At 36.4% G+C, this 19,968-nt stretch overlaps 1 protein-coding gene across 4 annotated transcripts in view; it reads left to right on the top strand.

The window, feature by feature from the left end:
* The window catches only part of LOC125240827 (GATA-binding factor A-like), a 69,535-nt gene that overhangs the window by 44,337 nt on the left and 5,230 nt on the right, over nucleotides 1-19,968 (top strand). The window contains exons 2-8 of one of the 4 annotated variants that reach the window (XM_048148957.1): nucleotides 4,559-4,765; nucleotides 6,124-6,237; nucleotides 11,507-11,598; nucleotides 14,811-14,944; nucleotides 15,651-15,775; nucleotides 16,048-16,352; nucleotides 17,394-17,555. In XM_048148957.1, coding sequence (XP_048004914.1) covers nucleotides 4,606-4,765; nucleotides 6,124-6,237; nucleotides 11,507-11,598; nucleotides 14,811-14,944; nucleotides 15,651-15,775; nucleotides 16,048-16,352; nucleotides 17,394-17,486 — 1,023 coding nt within the window. In that variant the 5' untranslated portion in view covers nucleotides 4,559-4,605 and the 3' untranslated portion in view covers nucleotides 17,487-17,555. Of the gene's footprint in view, nucleotides 1-4,558; nucleotides 4,766-5,850; nucleotides 5,993-6,123; nucleotides 6,238-11,292; nucleotides 11,463-11,506; nucleotides 11,599-14,810; nucleotides 14,945-15,650; nucleotides 15,776-16,047; nucleotides 16,353-17,393; nucleotides 17,556-19,968 lie in introns of those variants that run through there. The other 3 variants (XM_048148956.1, XM_048148959.1, XM_048148958.1) reach the window with 3 other exon arrangements.

Below are 19,968 nucleotides of genomic sequence, written 5' to 3'. Positions count from 1 at the left end.
AATTTCGACTTGCCTTAATATTGGCTGTCTAGACCAGATTCAACGGAGCTATTTATGTTATGCTCTAGAGTGGTATAATGAAAATAGGAGACGCATTTTTAGCACGGTGGCTGAATTTTAATCGCTAGATTTCATTAACCGTAAATCTGCCAAAAACAGCGAAATGCTAATATTTTTAAACCGAGTAATGAAAATTAGGATTCAGTTTTGACATTTTGGTACAATTTTAAATTATTCATTACCATACGTACCTACTACGCAAGTTTAGAAATCGAGCCAAAAATCTGGAATCTCGATGTAACATTGTAAAATAGTACATTACATCAGAGGCCGGGAAAATGAGGATTTCCGGCCAAGTGGGTATATACGGATAGGGATACGAGGCCGGGAATCCGTTTTCACGCCGAGGCATGTATAGTGCTTTTCTCAAACATACAATGAAATAAAAAAAAATGCTCTAAAGGACAATATTTTATTTAAAAAAAATAATTTGCAGGTTTAGGCCTAAAAAATAATATGAAATCCCTTTACAGTCCTCTCGAGTTGTTGCGCCCAAAAAGCTATTCCCAGCCCATTTTAAGGAACGTAAAGACAATATTTCATTGCATGTTTGAGAAAAGTTATTTTACGTGATCCTAATTTTTGTATAGAGGTAAATCACAGTTTTTCTACCTTGGGCAACTTTTCCGATTTATAATTTGAAATATACTTTTATTGATTTTTAACTTGTATTTGTACAAGTTATAGTATGCCGGTACTTAAGAACTGGCTAAAGTACATAAATGCGTGCTTTTTTATGTATTAATAGTGTTATGGGAAACGAAAACGAACTACCTGTTAGGTAGTACAACCATGTGTCACCTGTAAGACGAGCAAATAATGAAAGCACAGATAGCAGGTAATTCTTAAACATAGTTTTTTTTGTTCAGCAACTTTTAATGTAGTTCATAACACCTAAATTATGATTTCTTTAGGATAATAATAATACTTAATAGACATTAAAGATAAAGATAAGTTTGCCAAAGGATATAAGTTCCATTAGGGATAAGTTCGCCTTTGTACTTCACATCTCAATGTTATTTTAATGTGTTTTTGTACAATAAATAATTACTACTACTGCTACTACTAAAAGAAATTGTAAAGCCTAATTTCAGAATATAAAAGATACAGTAGGTAAGCATGATTTTATTATACTAAGTATCCTAAAAGAGTACCTTAGTACCTTACACACGTATTATTACGATATTTGGTTAATTACTCACTGTTCTATTAGAAAATATTAGACTTGGTACATTATATTCAATAATCGAATTGATTATTACAATAATTATTTTAATAACTGAATACCTAAAATATTTACCCCTTTTAATTGTATCGTATCGTATCATTGTAGTTAGCTGTCCGACATAGTGGGGACCTTAAGCTACATGTGCCTCAAAACTATTTTATCAGAATATCTGTTGGATATTCAAAAAGAAAATACCTTATTGCACTTGAAGCATCATAGTCATACTTGTTATGGAGAATTTTTGGCCAGAAGCTGCACTTTTAGATGGAACCAAGCCGCTTTGCATGGTGATAGTAGGTAGATATCATAGTAAACGGTTTTTTCCGAGGATATCGAAATTTCATCCCTTAGGAAGCCGAGCGTAGCGAGGTGTTTTATGAGAATGAAAAAAAAAATATTTTTTTATCATATAGTCCGATTTTAACAAAACGTATCTCAAATGAAAGGTATTGCTTTATGTAATTAAAAAAAAATTATAAAAAAAGCAAGAAAAAAATAAAAAAAGTAAATTTACGTATCGCACTCAAATTTTCCCAACTTTGTCAACTTGTATCTTAAAAAATGCTAATCCGATTTCGATGCGGTCTTTAGTTTTCAACTATGAATTTATCTGTCTTTGATTAAAAAAAACTCATATATCGACATTGTACATTTTTGTCTGTCATTCTTTGAAGTTATTCAGTGCGAGACTTGAATTTACTTTTTTTTTCTTACTTTTTTTATAATATATTTTTTTCTATTTTTTTTTTAATTGCATAGAGCAATACATTTCATTTGAGATACGTTTAGTCAAAATCGGATGATACAATAAAAAGATAGAATTTTTTTCATTTTCATAAAACACCTCGCTACGCTCGGATTCCTAAGGGACGAAATTTCGATATCCTCGGAAAAAATTGTTGACTATGATGTCTACTATCACCATGCAAAGCGGCTTGCTTCCATCTAAAAGTGCAGCTTTTTTTTCATAACTAGTATGACTATCAGGGCTGTTTTGGAATAGAAAGTCGCACTTTTCATAACTGATGCAATACCTACAATACCAACATTGCGTCATGTTACCTTCTCGTAATGGAAAACTATAAGAGGTAATAAGTATGTAGATACTAGATACCTTATTATTGATTAACAGGTACTTAGGTGCTTTGTAAAAAAATATGATATAGGTACGGAAGTATATAGGCCTACCACGGGCTACCACTGATATACACTTGTTTCATTGCTTTGATAAGTCTGATAAACATTTATTGTATACATAGCTTTTGAGCATACGTTATATTGTAAACTATGGCTTATTTGTATTTTTATTTTTTACATGCAAGTAAACATTTTTGTATAAGTATAGACTACCTAATCAGTACATATGTAAAGATAAATTTCCAATACTTGTTGATATTAGGTAATGGAGTCACTGTGGCAAGTTGTTAACCAAGTAACGTTTTACTGTTAACAAGGAAAATACAGTGGAATATAACCTTTATCGCAAAGCTCTACGAGTAGTTCGGCCGAAACGTGTCTAGACGGCATGCGCGAATAAGTAAGTCGGGAGTGCGTGCTGTATCGTCGGTTGCCCACACGCCGGCCTATCGGCGCATATTGCATGCCGTAGGTACGATACGTGCACTTGCTAACTATAATCACTTGCTCTGATTTACTAAGCGCTACCGCTGTCCACTTTACTGTTGTAAGTGCATTACGTTATCTGTTTAACCCAAAAGTTGACCAAGCGATAAGGTCTGCACAGAACAATGAGTCCACGTGACAGAATGCTCGGTGTTATCAATATCGATGCCCTAATTGATGGCAGCATAATCTTATTCCTGGCCCCTGTTTCAAAAATACTATAATTGTCAGTGACATATGTCGAGCGACAATTGTCGATGACAGGTGACATATTACAATTTTATAAAATATTTTCTATAGAATTGCTTACAAACATGACATGCATTCTGCTACAATTGTATGTATTACAATTATGTTGTGAAACAATAATTATTCTTTCTAGGCGACATGTTTGTATAAATAATGCTAAGAAAATATTAAATTAAATTTGTAGCAACTACGAATATCTCAATTGTAATCCTTATTACAAGGGCATAAAGCCTACCGATGATTAGTTAAGAGTGTTGCTGTTAGTAAACGCTATTGGCCCCTTCGTAACATTATTTAGTACTTAGGTATTTTTTGAGATTTCTCTGCGTTATATGTATTATTATACGTGTTTTTAAACTTATGTGTCATAAGAAATACTAAATACCTATTGTACCTAAATAGCTATAATTAATATCATTTTATACATATACCCTCAAATTTATTTGAGCGTTTTTAAATGAACGACGTACCTTCGCATTTACACCGAATTCCAAATTGAAATATTATTGAAGCATTTTAACTATTGGTTTAGAACAGTTTTAATTATTTTATTTTTTTTGTTATTTGTATATTTTTATTGTAGTAATGGTCAATGTTTTTACTTTTTATTCTTTTTTTCACGTTTATAAGAAATCAATTTTATATATCTTAATAATTGAAACTTATTAAATACTTAGTATAGTGCCAAGTTAGGTATTTTTCTTAGATATTTTTAATCTTTGTCATACACACCCGTTTCATTCAAACGTTGAGCTATTCCTTTCTATTTAAGTATTAACTTTCATTTCGAATGTTAATTTGTTATCAAATAACACGAATTTGCTGTCGGAAATCAATTTTAAAATAGTCATCTTTCTTATTATATCCATATTGCAGTATTGTTTTTGTAACAAAATACTTAACTAACACGTACCACAATACCTACTTGATACACATAAATAATGCTACCGAAGAAAATTATATAATGGTGGGAGAGGATTTAGACAATGAATTGTTTTAAATAAGTTTTATCAAAGTTAACAAAGGCATTTATAGTCAGCCAATAAACATAAAATTATACATTAATTAAATTTACTTATTGCCATTTGAGTTAACAACTATTAATGATTTGATACATGTGTCCCTATGGTTAGTCGTGACAATTGTATTCTACAATTGTCGCACCTGTCAGCGTGGTGAATGAAACCAATAATTCGACATAATATATAATATTTTGTGACAATTGTCGCACCTGTCACCGATATGAAATTGGGGCCAGGGTCTATATTGAAGTTGTAATCTATCTGGAATAATGAACAAAGACTTTAAATACCTCTGATTATCCTAGTATGTATTAAACATATTTTAAAAGAAAAAAAAAAGGGATTCGTAATACAAGGCTGGAAACGTTTGTTACAGGTCACAGAAAATAATGGTAATAGCTTGATCCGATTGGAAAAAGCAAAATGTTCGGTGGCAACGGAGGCGGATATGCGGGCAGCGGCGACTGCGCCGAGGGCTACGGGCTGGGCTACGTGGCGGGCGGCGGCCGCCTGCAGCAGTACGCGCACTTCCCGCACCAGAACGTGTGGCACCACCACCACACGCCGCACCACGACACTTACGGTAGATACTTACTACTGCCACTCCATTCCGACCGCCGACGCCCGCATCTTACCATTCCCTAAACGAATCCACCTACAGATTTTACCTATATGGATCCACTCGGTCTCAGCTGTGGGAATAGTTGGCATGGGATATGGACCTAAGCTTTACACACAAGATACACAGGAGACGTGTCTTGCTGATGCGAATTGTATAAAATGTCCCACGCAATGCGACGATTTGTTTCTTTATTAGTTTTGTAATATTTTATGAAACATAGACACGTAAATATTATCTGTTGACCATAGCTAATTGAGGAAGATATCTTGACAAACATCCTGTGGTGAGCCCCTCATGACCAGCGGGTAAATTATGATAGAAAACCAAGAACAGTCATCGAAAAATGCACAGTAACTTATGTGATCGTCTCAATCATTCTCTTGACGTATTAATATGCCGAACGGAGGAGTGACGTGTTTAGACAGTAAAACATTGTTTACACGCGTAGGGCACTGGTCCCACCGCGAGCTAGTAAGCTATGAGCTATCGGCTATAAAAACGAACAAAAGATAAGCACTCCCGTGCAAATAAATGAGACACAGCGATATTGATAGCTCACCGCTGGGCGAGTAACTATAAACATCGCCGTGTCTCTTTTATTTACACGGGAGTGACTATTTTTTGTTAGTTTTTATAGCCGATAGCTCATAGCTTACTAGCTCGCGGTGGAACCAGTACCTAAATACTTACTCCAATACCCTTCACTTACAATAGTAAAATATAGCTATAAGAAAACAATGTTGAACATATTCCATTGAAATACGAAATACTTAGGTGCAATAACATGTTGCGAAGTTACAATTAGTATTAAAATACTGAATAATTCGTAAATAAATTGTCTATATTTATATCATATTTACGCAAAACTTTAGAGTTTAGGTAAAAATGAAGCTGTATTTATTATAAACTTAATGTAAAATGTTTCCTCTTAAAGTGTACATAAAAATGATTGGTGGCAAAGTAGGTGATTTGTCGTTGGCATGAATCAGAAGCGATAAGCAACCGTAGGTAGCGCGATCAGACCGCGGCAGATGTCAGTCCGCGCCCCGACCTCTGACCGCAGAGTCGCGCTATCGGTCACACAGCCTTCGGCTAATATATTCATATACCTACATCACTACTACCAACCTAAAATGGATACGATCCCTTTACTGCCTCCGAGCTGGTTACAAAATATTATAATGACAGGTCAGTTACCTATTTACGTTTTAATTAGTCTTTATGTTAGACAATAAAATTAATTATTTTGTAATACACATCAAGGATAAATATATACCTACCAGGAAAACAAGGTGCACAATGGTTAATATTGTTGGCAGGCAGTAGCAGCGTCGGTGGCGTAAGCTCCATGGCCGGCGGGCTGTACCCGCAGAACATGGTGATGGGCTCCTGGTGCGCCCCCTACGACGCCCTGCAGCGCCCTCCTGCATACGGTAACATATTTACTTTTTTACTGATCCACGCTATATATTTTTGATTACTTAGTTTGATTTTACTTATTCTTGTTTTTTTATAGAGTCGCTTAAGCGATTTAAATAAAATGTCTAAATACAAGAACTAGTATTTATGTAGTACTTTCACGTTACTATTATTAAATATGTACTTGTAATGTTGATAATGGCGACTCAGGAGTTAACGTTACATTCGTAGATATGAATAAACAATGTACCTATGTATTTAATACCTATCACAGAGGACGTGCTCGTCTGGTAATCCTATTAGTTATACATACCTACTTAAAAACCCTTCTTAGAATGAAGTGCGGAATGCTCAGAATGACATGTTCTTGGGAGATGTTACAGATAGATAATGGTAGTTGCAATAATATATCACAGTTAGTTCGAGAGTTGATTTAAGCGTTACGGCAGCGAAATGGTTAACGCGCTAGAGTTTGATCGCGTCTCTTAGTATTTTTTTGTGATTAATAAGATTGTCTTTCTATGAATAGCGATTAGACATCTATACGAGTACTTAACCCCGATTATTTCTATTATTCTGTTGTTTATTTACTTTCCGAAAAGCAATGCAAATGTACTAGTCTACCTAGAGAATTCAGTTAAAATAAAATTATAGATATCATTTACATATGTGGTTTAAAAGTTCTTTTAATACTTAATACATTCCAATATATTTTAGTTAGTTCACGGATCTTTGCATGATTCTAATATGTAACAATCGGAAAAGTGGTAAGTTGCGAAAAAAAATGGCAATAAAAATGCTCCAATGAAGGGCATAATATTAGTAAACTATTTTTACACCGTGTCCAATAAGTTTGAATACAGCACAAATAGCCAATAAAACAAAATGAACAAATAGTTACTACATTATTATTATATTTTATGAATGGCACTCTTATTTACTACATTCACAACAAATGTTTTGGAATAACTCCAGCATTAACTTGTTTACCAGCCTCAAACGCTTCTCAAACGGATCACACGCGGCACGCACCGTTTTCTTCACATTTCATCCCAAATACTCTCGATAACCTTTTTGAAATGATCTAGGTTTATGATTTTATACAAATTTAGTCTTCAAAGCATGTATGACCATACAAAATAGTCTAATACGCCTAAACCTGGAGGCCTGGGTGGGCACTCATGTTTCGGATAAAAAACTGCCAAATTAGTCTGAAACTACGCTAGAATACCATTTGCCGAATGTGCTGGAGGTGCGTCTTGTGGGGACACATGATACTCATTCCCAAGCATCCTTTTTAACTTTAAGGCATTTTTTTCTCCAAAACCTTGGTTTTAAAGAAAAAAACGTTGATTTTAATGCTTTTATCTGTAAGTACTGAAGGTAGTTTACCTCGCTTACATACTGCATCCCACACCTGTAGGCCCAGCACATGATGGCCGCGGGAGTATGTCGCCGCGAGATAGACTACCCGTCCTTATGTCATTAATACAGTTAGAAGAAGACGTGGCATCTATCTCGCGGCGACATACTCCCGCGGCCATCATGTGCTAGGCCTACTGGGCCGATGGTGAGCTCTGGAACCTAGGCACATTTTTCTAGTTGCCCGGAACGTTATCTATCCTCGGTACCCATAATAGTTTATTTTGGACACGTGGCGTCTGTTTTATCACATACAGATTCTCCTTATAAAAAATAACTCGTCACCTGCGTGCCGAGCAAGTATTTTGTTGGCACTTTACCTCTTTGTTTTTCTTAGACACTTCGGAAATTTCATGTACTTTGTGCTTGTATTTTATTAAGAGGAATATACTCTTTAGTTTAAATAAGAATTTGATGGCCTGTGATCCCTATATCTTTAGAACTGAGGTAAAATTTGAGTATTCGGACTTATTGGACACGGTGTACTTATGAGCAATAATTATTACTATAATAACTTGTCTTAATTACGTATTAGGCGCATCTTATCTTGAATCATTAACTTCTCAGACCGAATTACAATTATTATTTCTCTACTAATTTCGTAAAACCCTTTGCTATAAAGTTATCTCTTTAATCACTTTATAGGAATCAACGAATCAATAATACAGCGTTTAACAAATCGGTAACGCCGTGGCTTGCGTGGGCGACGGTCGCGCGTAATCCTATATTATATTGCTTAGAAAAACCAAAAATAGTATTTTTCAGTACAGATGGTGTTTCTTTACGCGCTAGTGCGAGAAGTGGTTCATTATATGTCAGGTCGTAACTTCGGAGGGCCATCTGTACTGAAAAACGTCGTACGATATACGTGCGAAAAGGAAATTCGTAACTCGTGTCGCTTTGAAACACCCCCTTGGGGTTTATTTTAATTTATCGCCACTCGTTTTGAACTTCCATTGTTCGCACGTGTGTCGTAATGTACTATTATACAATCGTGATATTCGTGATACAATGGAAAGCTTTTCTGCAGAGTACCATGTTTAGGTTACGATACGAGTTACGAAGCTTGCTGAGTGGCCTAAAACATAGTACAGTGTGAGATCCATTATTTACAATAGTTTTTTTTATGAGTTACTGAAAAGATATTTCAATAGAATAAAACTGAAAAATTCATTATTTGGCCATATAGACTGAATATTTCTTGGACAATCAATCTCAATTACGGTCAAACTGTAATTCTAGAGTTTGTAGGTAACTATAAAACCACTAGTGACACGTCAGTCAGTTATCAGTTACAATTTTTCAGTGACATCAACTCTATATTTTAATTTATAAAATATCACAATAATAATTATTCATGCTGTTTAAATGACGAATCATGTCCAATCACAAAAGCCGTCTTTCCTTAGAGTTATTTGAAAATTTGAAAGACGTTCACCAAAGCTCAGGGAATCTATTGATTAGAAAAGTATAAAAATACCAAATTCATATATATATATATATTTTTTTTTTAAATTATAATTTATATTTTTTCTATTATGCATAGATAAATGACTGTTCCCACTAGCGTTCTTTAAATAACAACGGAGTGTCACAAAATTTGCTGTCATTAGTATTACTAACATGCTAAGACCTTATAATATTTTCTTCAGTACAGATGGTGTTTTTTCTACGCACTAGTGCGAGAACTGGTTCATTATATGCCAGGTCGAAACTTCGGAGGCTCATCTGTACTGAAAAACGGCGTACGATACATGTGCGAAAAGGAAGTTCGTAACTCGTGTCGATTTAAAACACCCTTCGGTAAAGTAAAGTTTATTCATTGTTAACTGTGTACATGGTATGATATACAGGAAATACAATATCAACAGTTGCCCATTTCGAGCGTACAATATTCTTAAAAAACTACTGACTATATTAGCTTACTGGCTAACTTATAATTACTACCCGGGATATTTCAGAAAAAACTCATTTAGGTCGTGTTTTAATTTATCGCCACTCGTTTCGAACTTCCTTTTTTACGCACTTGTATCGTAATGTTCTATTTCAGTACAGATGTTTTTTTTTTACGCACTAAGTGCGAGAAGTGGTTCATTATATGTCAGGTCGAAACTTCGGATGGCCATCTGTACTGAAAAACGTCGTACGATACACGTGCGAAATTCGTTCGGAAATTCGTATTTATCGCCACTCGTTTCGAACTTCCTCTTTTACGCACTTGTATCGTAATGTACTATTTCATTCTCTCTTAACCTTTTCGCTGCCAGTAACTAGAAATCAAGATCGTTTCGCTAATAGAATAGGGATCTACGCGGGACTCCATAATAGTTATTTGTTTTACAAGGAGGCACGTGCTAATATGAGCAAATGAAAGACTCCAATATTGAACCGCGAGCGTAGCAAGTGGTTTAAAAAGTGGAATCTTGAGCGTTGCGAGGGTTTCAAGTCACGAAGGTAAAATAAACTTTGCCACCGAGTGAAACACAATATTTTTCACCACACCAACACGAACAAAATACTACTTAACTGTAACACGTCAAACTAAATGAAATCCATAAATCTATTCAGAATTTATGATTCAAAATCATCAAGGTAAATTCTACCAGCCAGCTTAAGACCTCAAGTTCAAACTTAAGTACGAGTATATGAAATTACTTTTCACTGTTGTGGGTAAAATGCAATATTATTTATGTATTGCTAACTGTTTTCAAAGAATCAAGAGAGCCTATACCAGTTGGTGTGGGGAAAGTTCAATTTTCGCTTAAATAACCACCAGCCATCCGGAGAATTGCATATACCATCGCCCTCTGGCGTTTCAAACGTTAGTTCCTAAAAATAACAGATTTTCAGTTGTAGTGTTGTAGCTAAACTTGTAAGGTTTTACCTACTCTAGATTTAGATATTTTAGATTACCTAAACAAGTGAAAACATGTATGAGTATGAGTATGAGTATGAGCATTTAAGAGATGCTCTTTATAGGAAAGCTAGATTCGTCTAGGTTCTAGGTAAATAAGTTAATAGATCTTAGTTCTAAAAGAGGTTGATTGAATATATGTCTCATTAGTTCGATTATTACAAATTTAATAGGTAATTTACTAAGTAAGGGATCGGGATAAGGGTACAGTTTATTACCAACAAACTGAAATCAATTGTTGTTTCCTTAATTATTGGAATCTGTGCTTCCCCGACCACAGAATAATAATCTCTACAGTTTCAGTTCCCCGTCTACCATTAATCACAATTCCACGTACAATAATAAGGAAACTAACGTTAGCTCATCTACAATGAATTTGCTTACTAGTCGCTCCCTATTCAAGGATAGAAAGATAACGTTCAAGTATGTGTCGGGTACCTATGCTTGGTTTGGTTGTCGTTAGATTCTCAGAGTTATCTGAATAATATAGGATAGGAAGGCGAATTTAAACATCGATTGTAGAGTGCTTAAATATCTGCAATATTATTTAATTATATTATTTTAAACAAAATAGGATATTAATTAATTAATTTGTTACATAGATCCTGTTATTTAGTGGGTACATTTTTGCTTATGTTCTAAACATTTAAAAGTTACTTAGTTACACATTAACCAAAACAAAAACATTGTAGGTTTATGAAAAGATAGGTTTTAATAGTCCATTGGCGAACAGATGGCGGTCTGGAATCTTACGAAGAGGGTCGTGAGTGTGTTAACTGCGGCGCCAATAACACCCCGCTGTGGCGCAGGGACTCCACGGGGCACTACCTATGCAACGCCTGCGGCCTCTACCACAAGATCAACGGCGTGAACCGGCCGCTCGTCAAGCCCAGCAAGCGGCTGGTAAGTGCAACGAACACATAGTAACGCGCTCTGTTTTGGAACAGGTGCGGACGCAGAGCTACTGACGCGCTTCTATAAGGACGGCTCCGTGCAGAGATGGATGAGTGTGGAGGGCATGGCCAGGGGCATGAAGAAGGTGAGTCGGTGGCGTGTAGACTAGTGCATGCTCCCTGTCCGTATCCCTTCGACACCAGCTACACTCCTCGCACGCGCTATCTACTTCTTCTTCTCACATTTTTTTTTGCTTTAGCGAGTGATAGGAAACTACACGCCTCCGCTCCCTTCCCGATAGCCGAGTCAGCATTTAGTTTATTGTGGGATTCATTTCTATAATACCGTCACTAATTCAATGGAAACCCTAATGTTTGAAGTTAGATTATCGTAACATTTTATCATAAAAAGTATAGCATCCTTAATGAAACCTCAGAAATGTTGTATCGTATCTCGGCACGCACCGCGTCGCCCACGAGCGCGGCTGATAGCAAAGTGCTTCGTTTTGCACTCTCGCGACCATAAACATAAACATCACAGTTCAACTACACGTGCCAACATAATCTAACTATCTTATGTACCTCCTAGGGTTCCCTAACCAAATAAAATTGACTATCGGAAAATGAAATCATATCAGAATTTCATTTACAAATTCGTTGAAGCGATAGTAGGTATAACGGCTTGTCTTTCACGAAACTAGGACTAATGCTCCAAGTGTCCTTGGGTGGGTAATTGGTTGCACGTCTTCGTTTGCTTTACTTATATAATTATATCTAATTCATGTAATATGACATAATTATATTACATCAGTTAATACACGGTACCTACTACCTAACTAATTGCAGAAAAGAGAGCATTAAATAATGTATGTCCTCTCACAATGCTAAATGCGAGCCTAGACTAGTCACACTAGCCCCGCAATATTACATTTTAGCGAACCAAAACACTACTAGGACCAATGCGATTACTGCGACAAGTAGATAACAGAACGTACATTGATAACGCAACCAAGCCATACACAGGGAGCACTTACCGGGAGACACTTTTGCCGATTGCAGGACATTATCGGCATTGAATATTGAACCTTGACTAGCAACCATCAATGGCTTATCTCGATGGAAATGGGCGACGTTCACAATGGCTTGATAGAGATAGCTATGTACGTATAGTAATGATAGAATCAGTACGTCGGCCTATAGCGAGCAGCTCCGCCCGCATCCCGCGCCCGCGCCGCGCCGCCGGTAGCACGTACGGACGGAACCGTTAATAGACCGCAGTTTGCCGGCGCGGTCGACAGTACTTGCTTGAGTAGGCGTTTCTGAGCAAATGTTATGAAACTTCCATAGTTATACACTTCTACATACCAACTGTCAGATTTGGTGAAGGATTGGTGATGGGCTAATGGCGCTTAAAGGGTTTAAGAGATTTTATATAAATAGCATGTTCTGTTATTTATGTAAGAGCTTATGAATGTAAGAAAGGTATTGGTTAGTAAAAATATCTTGGTCAAAAGTACATGTCTATATAAATATGTCATTTAAGTAGGTAAGTACTCACAATTTTACGTTGACAGCTTATATTAACGGCTTACTTATATAAGTTTAAAAACGAAAGGGAACGACCGCTTCGAAATTGGTTTTCCATAAAAAATCAGTCCTCATTTTCTTGCCTAAATATTATTAGAAATCTTTGATGTTTTTCTAATCATACCTACTCTCATAGTTATTATTTAATTTTAATAAAAACATACACTACACGTATCACACATGCACAAATATTTCCCTTACGTGAATATTCAAGAGGAAAAAGGTTGCTTGTGTGATAACGGATTAAGAATTTCACCACCCGCTTTCCTTCCAGTGGTGTCGTAGAAGTCGGCCGTGGGATATGTGTTCAATTGTAGTGGGCATTGTCTTTCAACCCCTTCATTGCTAATAGTGGTACTGAAACTTGAGCAGTATCATCATGTGCTCTGACTAGCTCTTTTGGGAATACAGACTTGAGTTTTATGTGTATAGTAATGAGATCTAGCAGAGATGAAACAGAGATTATAACTAGGTTGACAGACAACAATTTTGATACATATCAGAGTTTATCGAGCCGAAAAAATAATGTTACCGCCCGCTATAGTGTCTTCTACTCTCTTGCTTTCTTGTTATTTAAATGCCACAAAATCAACGTTGTTTTACTTCTGTTTTAACTCACCTCGTTCTCCCCTATGGAATGACGAGATTTATTAGTTGAAAACAATCACAAGGTCGTTTCGTTTCGATTGGTAATATTACATTTTGAACGAACATACCTTACTTATATTGTTATGAATACAAATTGTATGAAGATACATATGTTCATCACTCGATTAGCACCGTGCAAATGCCAAGAGCATATAATGAAAGTACGAGTATAAACGCGTTATGCAGCACAGCGTGCCATTGTAAAATACTGTCCTATTGCAACAAGTATAATTATAAACTTCCCTCAAATAATAGTTCTATTGATAGGCGAAAACAATATGAAAACCCGTAGTTCTTAACAAAAAATTTACTTGCCATCCGAATTCACCATTAACAGTTACCACCACGGTACCACACTACTACCAGCAAACACGTGTTTTCTGCTTTGTACGTAAAAGTGCTTATTAAAGTATTAAGAGAACCTCTGCCAAGCAGATGACATTACATTGAAGGTCTGCTACGAAGCGCTACGCCGTAGACCGTAGCAGCAGCAGAACGTTCGACTCTCGCGAACGCGGCATAGGCTAGTTTCCTACTAGTAAAATCAGCTTCTTTTTATAAACTGTCAAAACGATTTGCTAGTATGGAATTACTATGAAATACTGAGGAGTGACGTCACGATCAATTCATTTACTTTATATCTTTCTCTTTGACTTATTAAATAGAAATTATGTTTAAAAATAACTACTGTCCATATTTTTCTTCTAATTATGTGGTGCTTTATTTCGTGCACTGCATAAAATATTTTATTTTAAGTATAGGAAACTAGCCTATTGTCTTTATGGCATATGTATGTACTTGATTAACACAATAATACATAAAAAATTACAAATAATAAAAAAATGGAAACCGATTATTTTTTAAATCGTCTAAATAGAGGTAAATAGTTTTACAGCTACTGATTACTATGAATTTTCGGGCTGAAGGTAACATGACACGAAGGTAGTGCAAAATGTTATTCCAATTTATTGAAGATTAAAACATTCTTCATTAATTTTCCTATATTTGTTATGAATTTTCAAAAAAGTTTTCAATATAGTTGTAAAGTTTCGGCAAGTTGCACATGATTACTTGATTAGGTAGGTGTAGCGTAGTGTGTAACGTGTTGCGTTGCGCGTTGCAGTCGGCGGCGCGGCGCCACGGGCAGTGCTGCACGAACTGCGGCTCGCGCAACACCACGCTGTGGCGGCGCAACAACGAGGGCGAGCCCGTCTGCAACGCCTGCGGCCTCTACTACAAGCTGCATGGAATCAATCGGTATGTACCAATACTTTATTTACCCATGCTTTTGTTTGTACTACAGGGGATTTTGTAATACTAGCCAAACTTTGCATAGTGAGCTCATAATGAACAACTTTGACTGTTCCATAGAAATGAGTGGCATCATGTCAGTCGAAAAGTAGGTATGAAACAGCCAAATTTTATTTCGCCATTTCAGCATTGGTCCCATATCACTAAGTATGTAAAGTTTGGCTAAAACTCACAAAATCATCTTGCATAATTATTTATATTTTTTTCATCACACACACAAACCCTCTCTTGATTGTTCTAAAATTGATGAAGAAGTTGCTTTTATCCACATGTTGGGCAAAGTAATTTAGTGCATGAGTTGTTACTTGCTGTATTGTACTGTTTGCTGAATTGACTTGTAAAACAACGATTATTTAAATCTTACGTTTTTATTTTGATATTTTACAGTAAGTATTAGCAAGTAATAGTATTTCCTCGCGTTGGTTCGTTTAGCAATAACGATTGTGTGCTACATTTGGCGGCTAAATTTATAGTTAAAGAATTATTAGTACCTTTTTCCCAGATTTTATAATAAGTATGAAGATTACTTTACTAGCATTATAAGTAGGTACATCTAACATCATAGGTATATTATCTACAGTGGAGTAGCATCTGCACAATATACATACATGTATTTATCTGATATGATTATCCCCAAACCTAACTATTACAGGCCATTAGCAATGAGGAAGGATGGGATTCAGACAAGAAAAAGAAAACCGAAAAAGTCTGCTAATGGAGCTAAATCAGCACAAGAAGGATCCAAGAAAGAAGGCCAATGTTCACCTGGTGTTGATGGTAATTAATGTAATTATAACTAAAATTAACTACTGTACATATAAAAGCATTTTTTTAGGGTTAAATATGTCGGAGCACACATTTGCCAATATTAAAATTGCTCGCGGTTATACGCTCCATAAGGAGGCAACCGATGCGCTCTATTTAAAGAGCTTCTCGGTATGAAGCGAAATATTTCGTCACAAAATCAAATCGTCAAATAATAATTATAATAATGTCACTTATTTGATATGCATAGATTTCCATTTTAATTTGAACTATCTCATTTCCAGAGAGCAAGCCAAGCGTTTCAGAAGTGCCATTACCTCTAACGGCATCCATGTCTAGTCACGGATCCCTATCGAAGGCCCGCACAGATGCACACTCCTCGGAGACGTCCCCTCACGCGCATTCCCACAGCCAAGGCCACGGGCACACGCAGTATCCCCTGAGCCTCCCCGCGGCACCTGGCTTCCTCTCCAATCCTTCCATCTTCAATATCAAGAGTGAGCCGAACGCGCCCAACGGCTACGACGGATATGCGACTCATTCTGGCAGCCATTACCACTCACAGCAGCACTATTTACACGCATTACAGGTAAATATCATCTACATATTTCCCGAATAACGTATTAAGGGCGTAATTTTACTTAACCCTTTAGTGGGTAACGGCAAAATACATGTAGTTGTATTGGAAGTAATTCGTAAGATAATATCAGAATAACAGCGCCCTCTTGACAATAGTCATATATTTATGGTCAGGCTCTGTTAGTTTACTGGCTGATTAACTTGGTAGTTTCTATGCCATATATAACATTTTTCTACTCCCGTACTGTTATTCGTGAGTTACAAGGTCGTGCACATAACTTTAAAACCCTACATAAAAGATGTCAGGCCAAGTCTATCTAGTCTATACCCTGAAAACATTTAGTAGCAGTAGCACGATATAGCTGTTAAAGTTCTATAACAAATTGCTACCAACTTAACAAACCAATCATTGCATCGTAGAAAATTTAAATATTGTATGAAATACATTATTGCCAACCTTAAAATGTCAGATCAGATAAAGCCTGGCATTCGCAGAGTCGAGTCTCGTTCGTTTTCTGCTGCGTTCATTGGCGACGCGTCGAATCGCGTTCAAATGTTTGAGAACTCGATTCAACGCGGCTCGATTCGTCTTAGTGGCCAGTCTTCAGAGAACCATACCATAGACAGTGTTATTTTCATGTTTGCACTCAAACTGCATATTCAAAATAGTAGGCGGTCCACTAGATAACTAAGATGATTGAAAGTAGGTATTTGTTGAATTTATAATTTTCTTTCAAAGTGCTTGGTCGTAGAAAAAGTATTGTATGCAACGGTGTTTAACTGAGTCAAAAAATGCTCGTGGCGTCTTTATTAAAAATTTTCAGCTTCGCCTCAAATTGTTACCCACGCCACTCACCTTTTTTGACCTCTTTTAACCACCAGTTGCATAAAACACTATTTAACATACCTAGTAATTTATACTACTTCAATTTCTAACATTATATTATATTAAATTAAAATGTACATTCCCTCTGCGGAAAATTTCCGGACGAAGGGTTTACAATGTCAAAGGATTTTTTTCTCTATGTAATTATAATCCGGTTGCCAACAGTACGGCCTCGGTAACAGCGAAGAAGAAGAAGGCAGCGGGTTCCTGCACCAACGCAACGTGACCGCGCACGCCAAGCTCATGGCTTCCACGTAGCGCGCCCCGTCCACGTCCTCTGGACGACTTCACTAATTCGTAGCTACACTTGAATACTGTGTCATTTAGGTACGTTTAAAGTTAACAAATCTCTGCACTGCCCATACACAGCTGCGAATAATTCCGTCTAGGTATTATCCTACATAATATGTACAGTGTACACATATTAGTTTTCGTGTTAGATATATTTACTGACAAAGATAATAAGGAACCGTTTAGGTTAACAATAGTTCATAGCTACGTAGATTTATGTGAGAATCAGATAAGAGCTCTCTATTAATATGATGTAGGTTAACGAAACGGTACGATATACGAACACTGACGGATGTTAGTTAGTACTATAGTTGTATAGTTATTTGCTTTACAAGGGGGGAAAGTTTTTGTTTACCGCACGTGCCAATATTACACATTAGTATTTTATACAATCGTGATATAATACAAAGCTTTTCAGTCGAGTACCATGTTTAGGCCACGAAGCTTGCTGAGTGGCCTAATAGTTCGGTACGAGATTGAAAAGCTTAATTATATCACTATTAATGATTACATAATAAGTTATAGATGAGATAAACGCTGTTAGAGATGTGCCAATCAAATTACTCCCTATTCACAAAGAGAAATTTGAACATCTTACCAATTTGGGAATAATAAAGAAAAAACAGAATACCCATAGCGAAAAAGATCAATATAATGGACTAATCAGCGACTTTGATTATCAAGTCTTTGGGATAAGTGCAGAAAATGCAACCTATGGGCAGACACAGTATACTGAGGAATTTAAGAACGCAGCTATAAAAAAAAGGTTAGATACAAGCCCAGGCACTACCCCACCACATGTAATCAAGGAGTTAAAACAAATTATGGATCAAATGCTTACTAAAAGAGGCAATGAAATGCTCGGTACCATGCGACTGGCTTCTGAAGAAGAAGTTCTTTCTATGATAAACAACCAAGGAGCAACTGGTATCTTCGATGATGGTCACAACCTGACAGAATTTATACAAAAGCACCCCAACTGGTACTCCTTGGCTATAAAGTTTAGGGTGGATAAATGGCGTGCCGGAAAGCAATGCGGCTCCTATATGTCAGTTAGGTATAAGAACCACTTTACTAAGCTTAAAGGTATTACTGACGGTATAGACATGGTCATATTTGATGTTGGAGAGTTTAAGAGTTCCAGTTTGGCCCAACGAAAGTACTGGTTGTCTAAGTTGCCACAGGGCGTCTCCTTAGTGGAGGCTTATAATCGTTATTTCACACTTTTACGACCGGGGGGCAAAGCTGTAGTGAAGTTCACCGGCTATTTTCAAGGAGGATTAGAAATAATATATGAGATAATGAAACATTTCAATAAAGTAATGGTCGTTAAAGTTGGCACAAGCAGCATGTTCAGCACTGAATTTTACCTATTACTTGAAGGATATAGCAGTGAGATTATGCCTGTACCACCCATAAGAAACTTGTACAGACTGATTGGTTACCAACTGTTTAGGCAATTAAACGTCGCGTCACAAATATTAAACACCAGGGGACGCGGCTACCCATGTCTGCAACGTAGTGACTGGTATACAAATACAAGGACAAGGTGTCGTGTACAGATTCAATAAGTCTAATGACTTGACGAGAGGTGGTCATATCAAATTTAGTACTCCATCAGGTGAGCTAAGTGAAGATTGGAGTTGTGACTACCAATCTAAGATAAAGAAAGTTATTGTATACAACACTTTTTCTATGAGTCATCATTTTCATCACCAATGGACGAAAAATATCATTATTCAAGTTAAAATTATTGTTAATAGCGTCGTTCACCGTTGTATCAACCGTGGTATCAACATCGAATTACCTAACAACCAATTGTTTATAATACCCGTCTCTCGTTGGTCGATACGCGATAGATTAAAAAAAAATGTGTTTCAGATGCAGAAAAATTTGCCAGGTATCGCAAATTAGTATAGAACTTGAATGAAGTTCTATTTTTGAATTTATTGCAGTTAACTAAAGTGAAGTGTAATGAAATATTATAGTTGAAGTGTCAAAGACTATCCAACTATCTTACGAGACCTTCCATCTATTTCAAAATGGTGAAGATTGGCGTTTACAGATTTTGAAAAAAAAATGGTACAGGGTGCGACGCCAATCGATCCTATTCCTATCAAGGATCAAAAGCTTGTATGGAACCAAAAAAAATTTTCCGGCTAGAAAATCTACAAAGCGTAGCGGCACGGGATCTGATAGCTGCCCTCACTGACCCGCTATCTAAGTATACCCGAGCAAACGAAATATTCCAATATTGAACTGCGAGCGCTATGAGGGTCTCAAGGAAGGAAGGTTAAGCAAACTTTCCCACCGAGTGAAACCACATATATAACCACCTATATTTTTTTTCACCACACCAACAAGAACAAAGTACTAACTATCAAACATCAAACTAAATCCATCAATTTATTCAATATTTATGATTCAAATGAAATTACTTTGCACTTTG

This window comes from Leguminivora glycinivorella, chromosome Z (assembly GCF_023078275.1).
Source record: "Leguminivora glycinivorella isolate SPB_JAAS2020 chromosome Z, LegGlyc_1.1, whole genome shotgun sequence".
NCBI classification, from domain to species: Eukaryota; Metazoa; Arthropoda; class Insecta; order Lepidoptera; family Tortricidae; genus Leguminivora; species Leguminivora glycinivorella.
The sequence above is the reverse complement of the archived record's forward strand: the minus strand, read 5'-3'. Positions and strand labels throughout refer to the sequence as shown.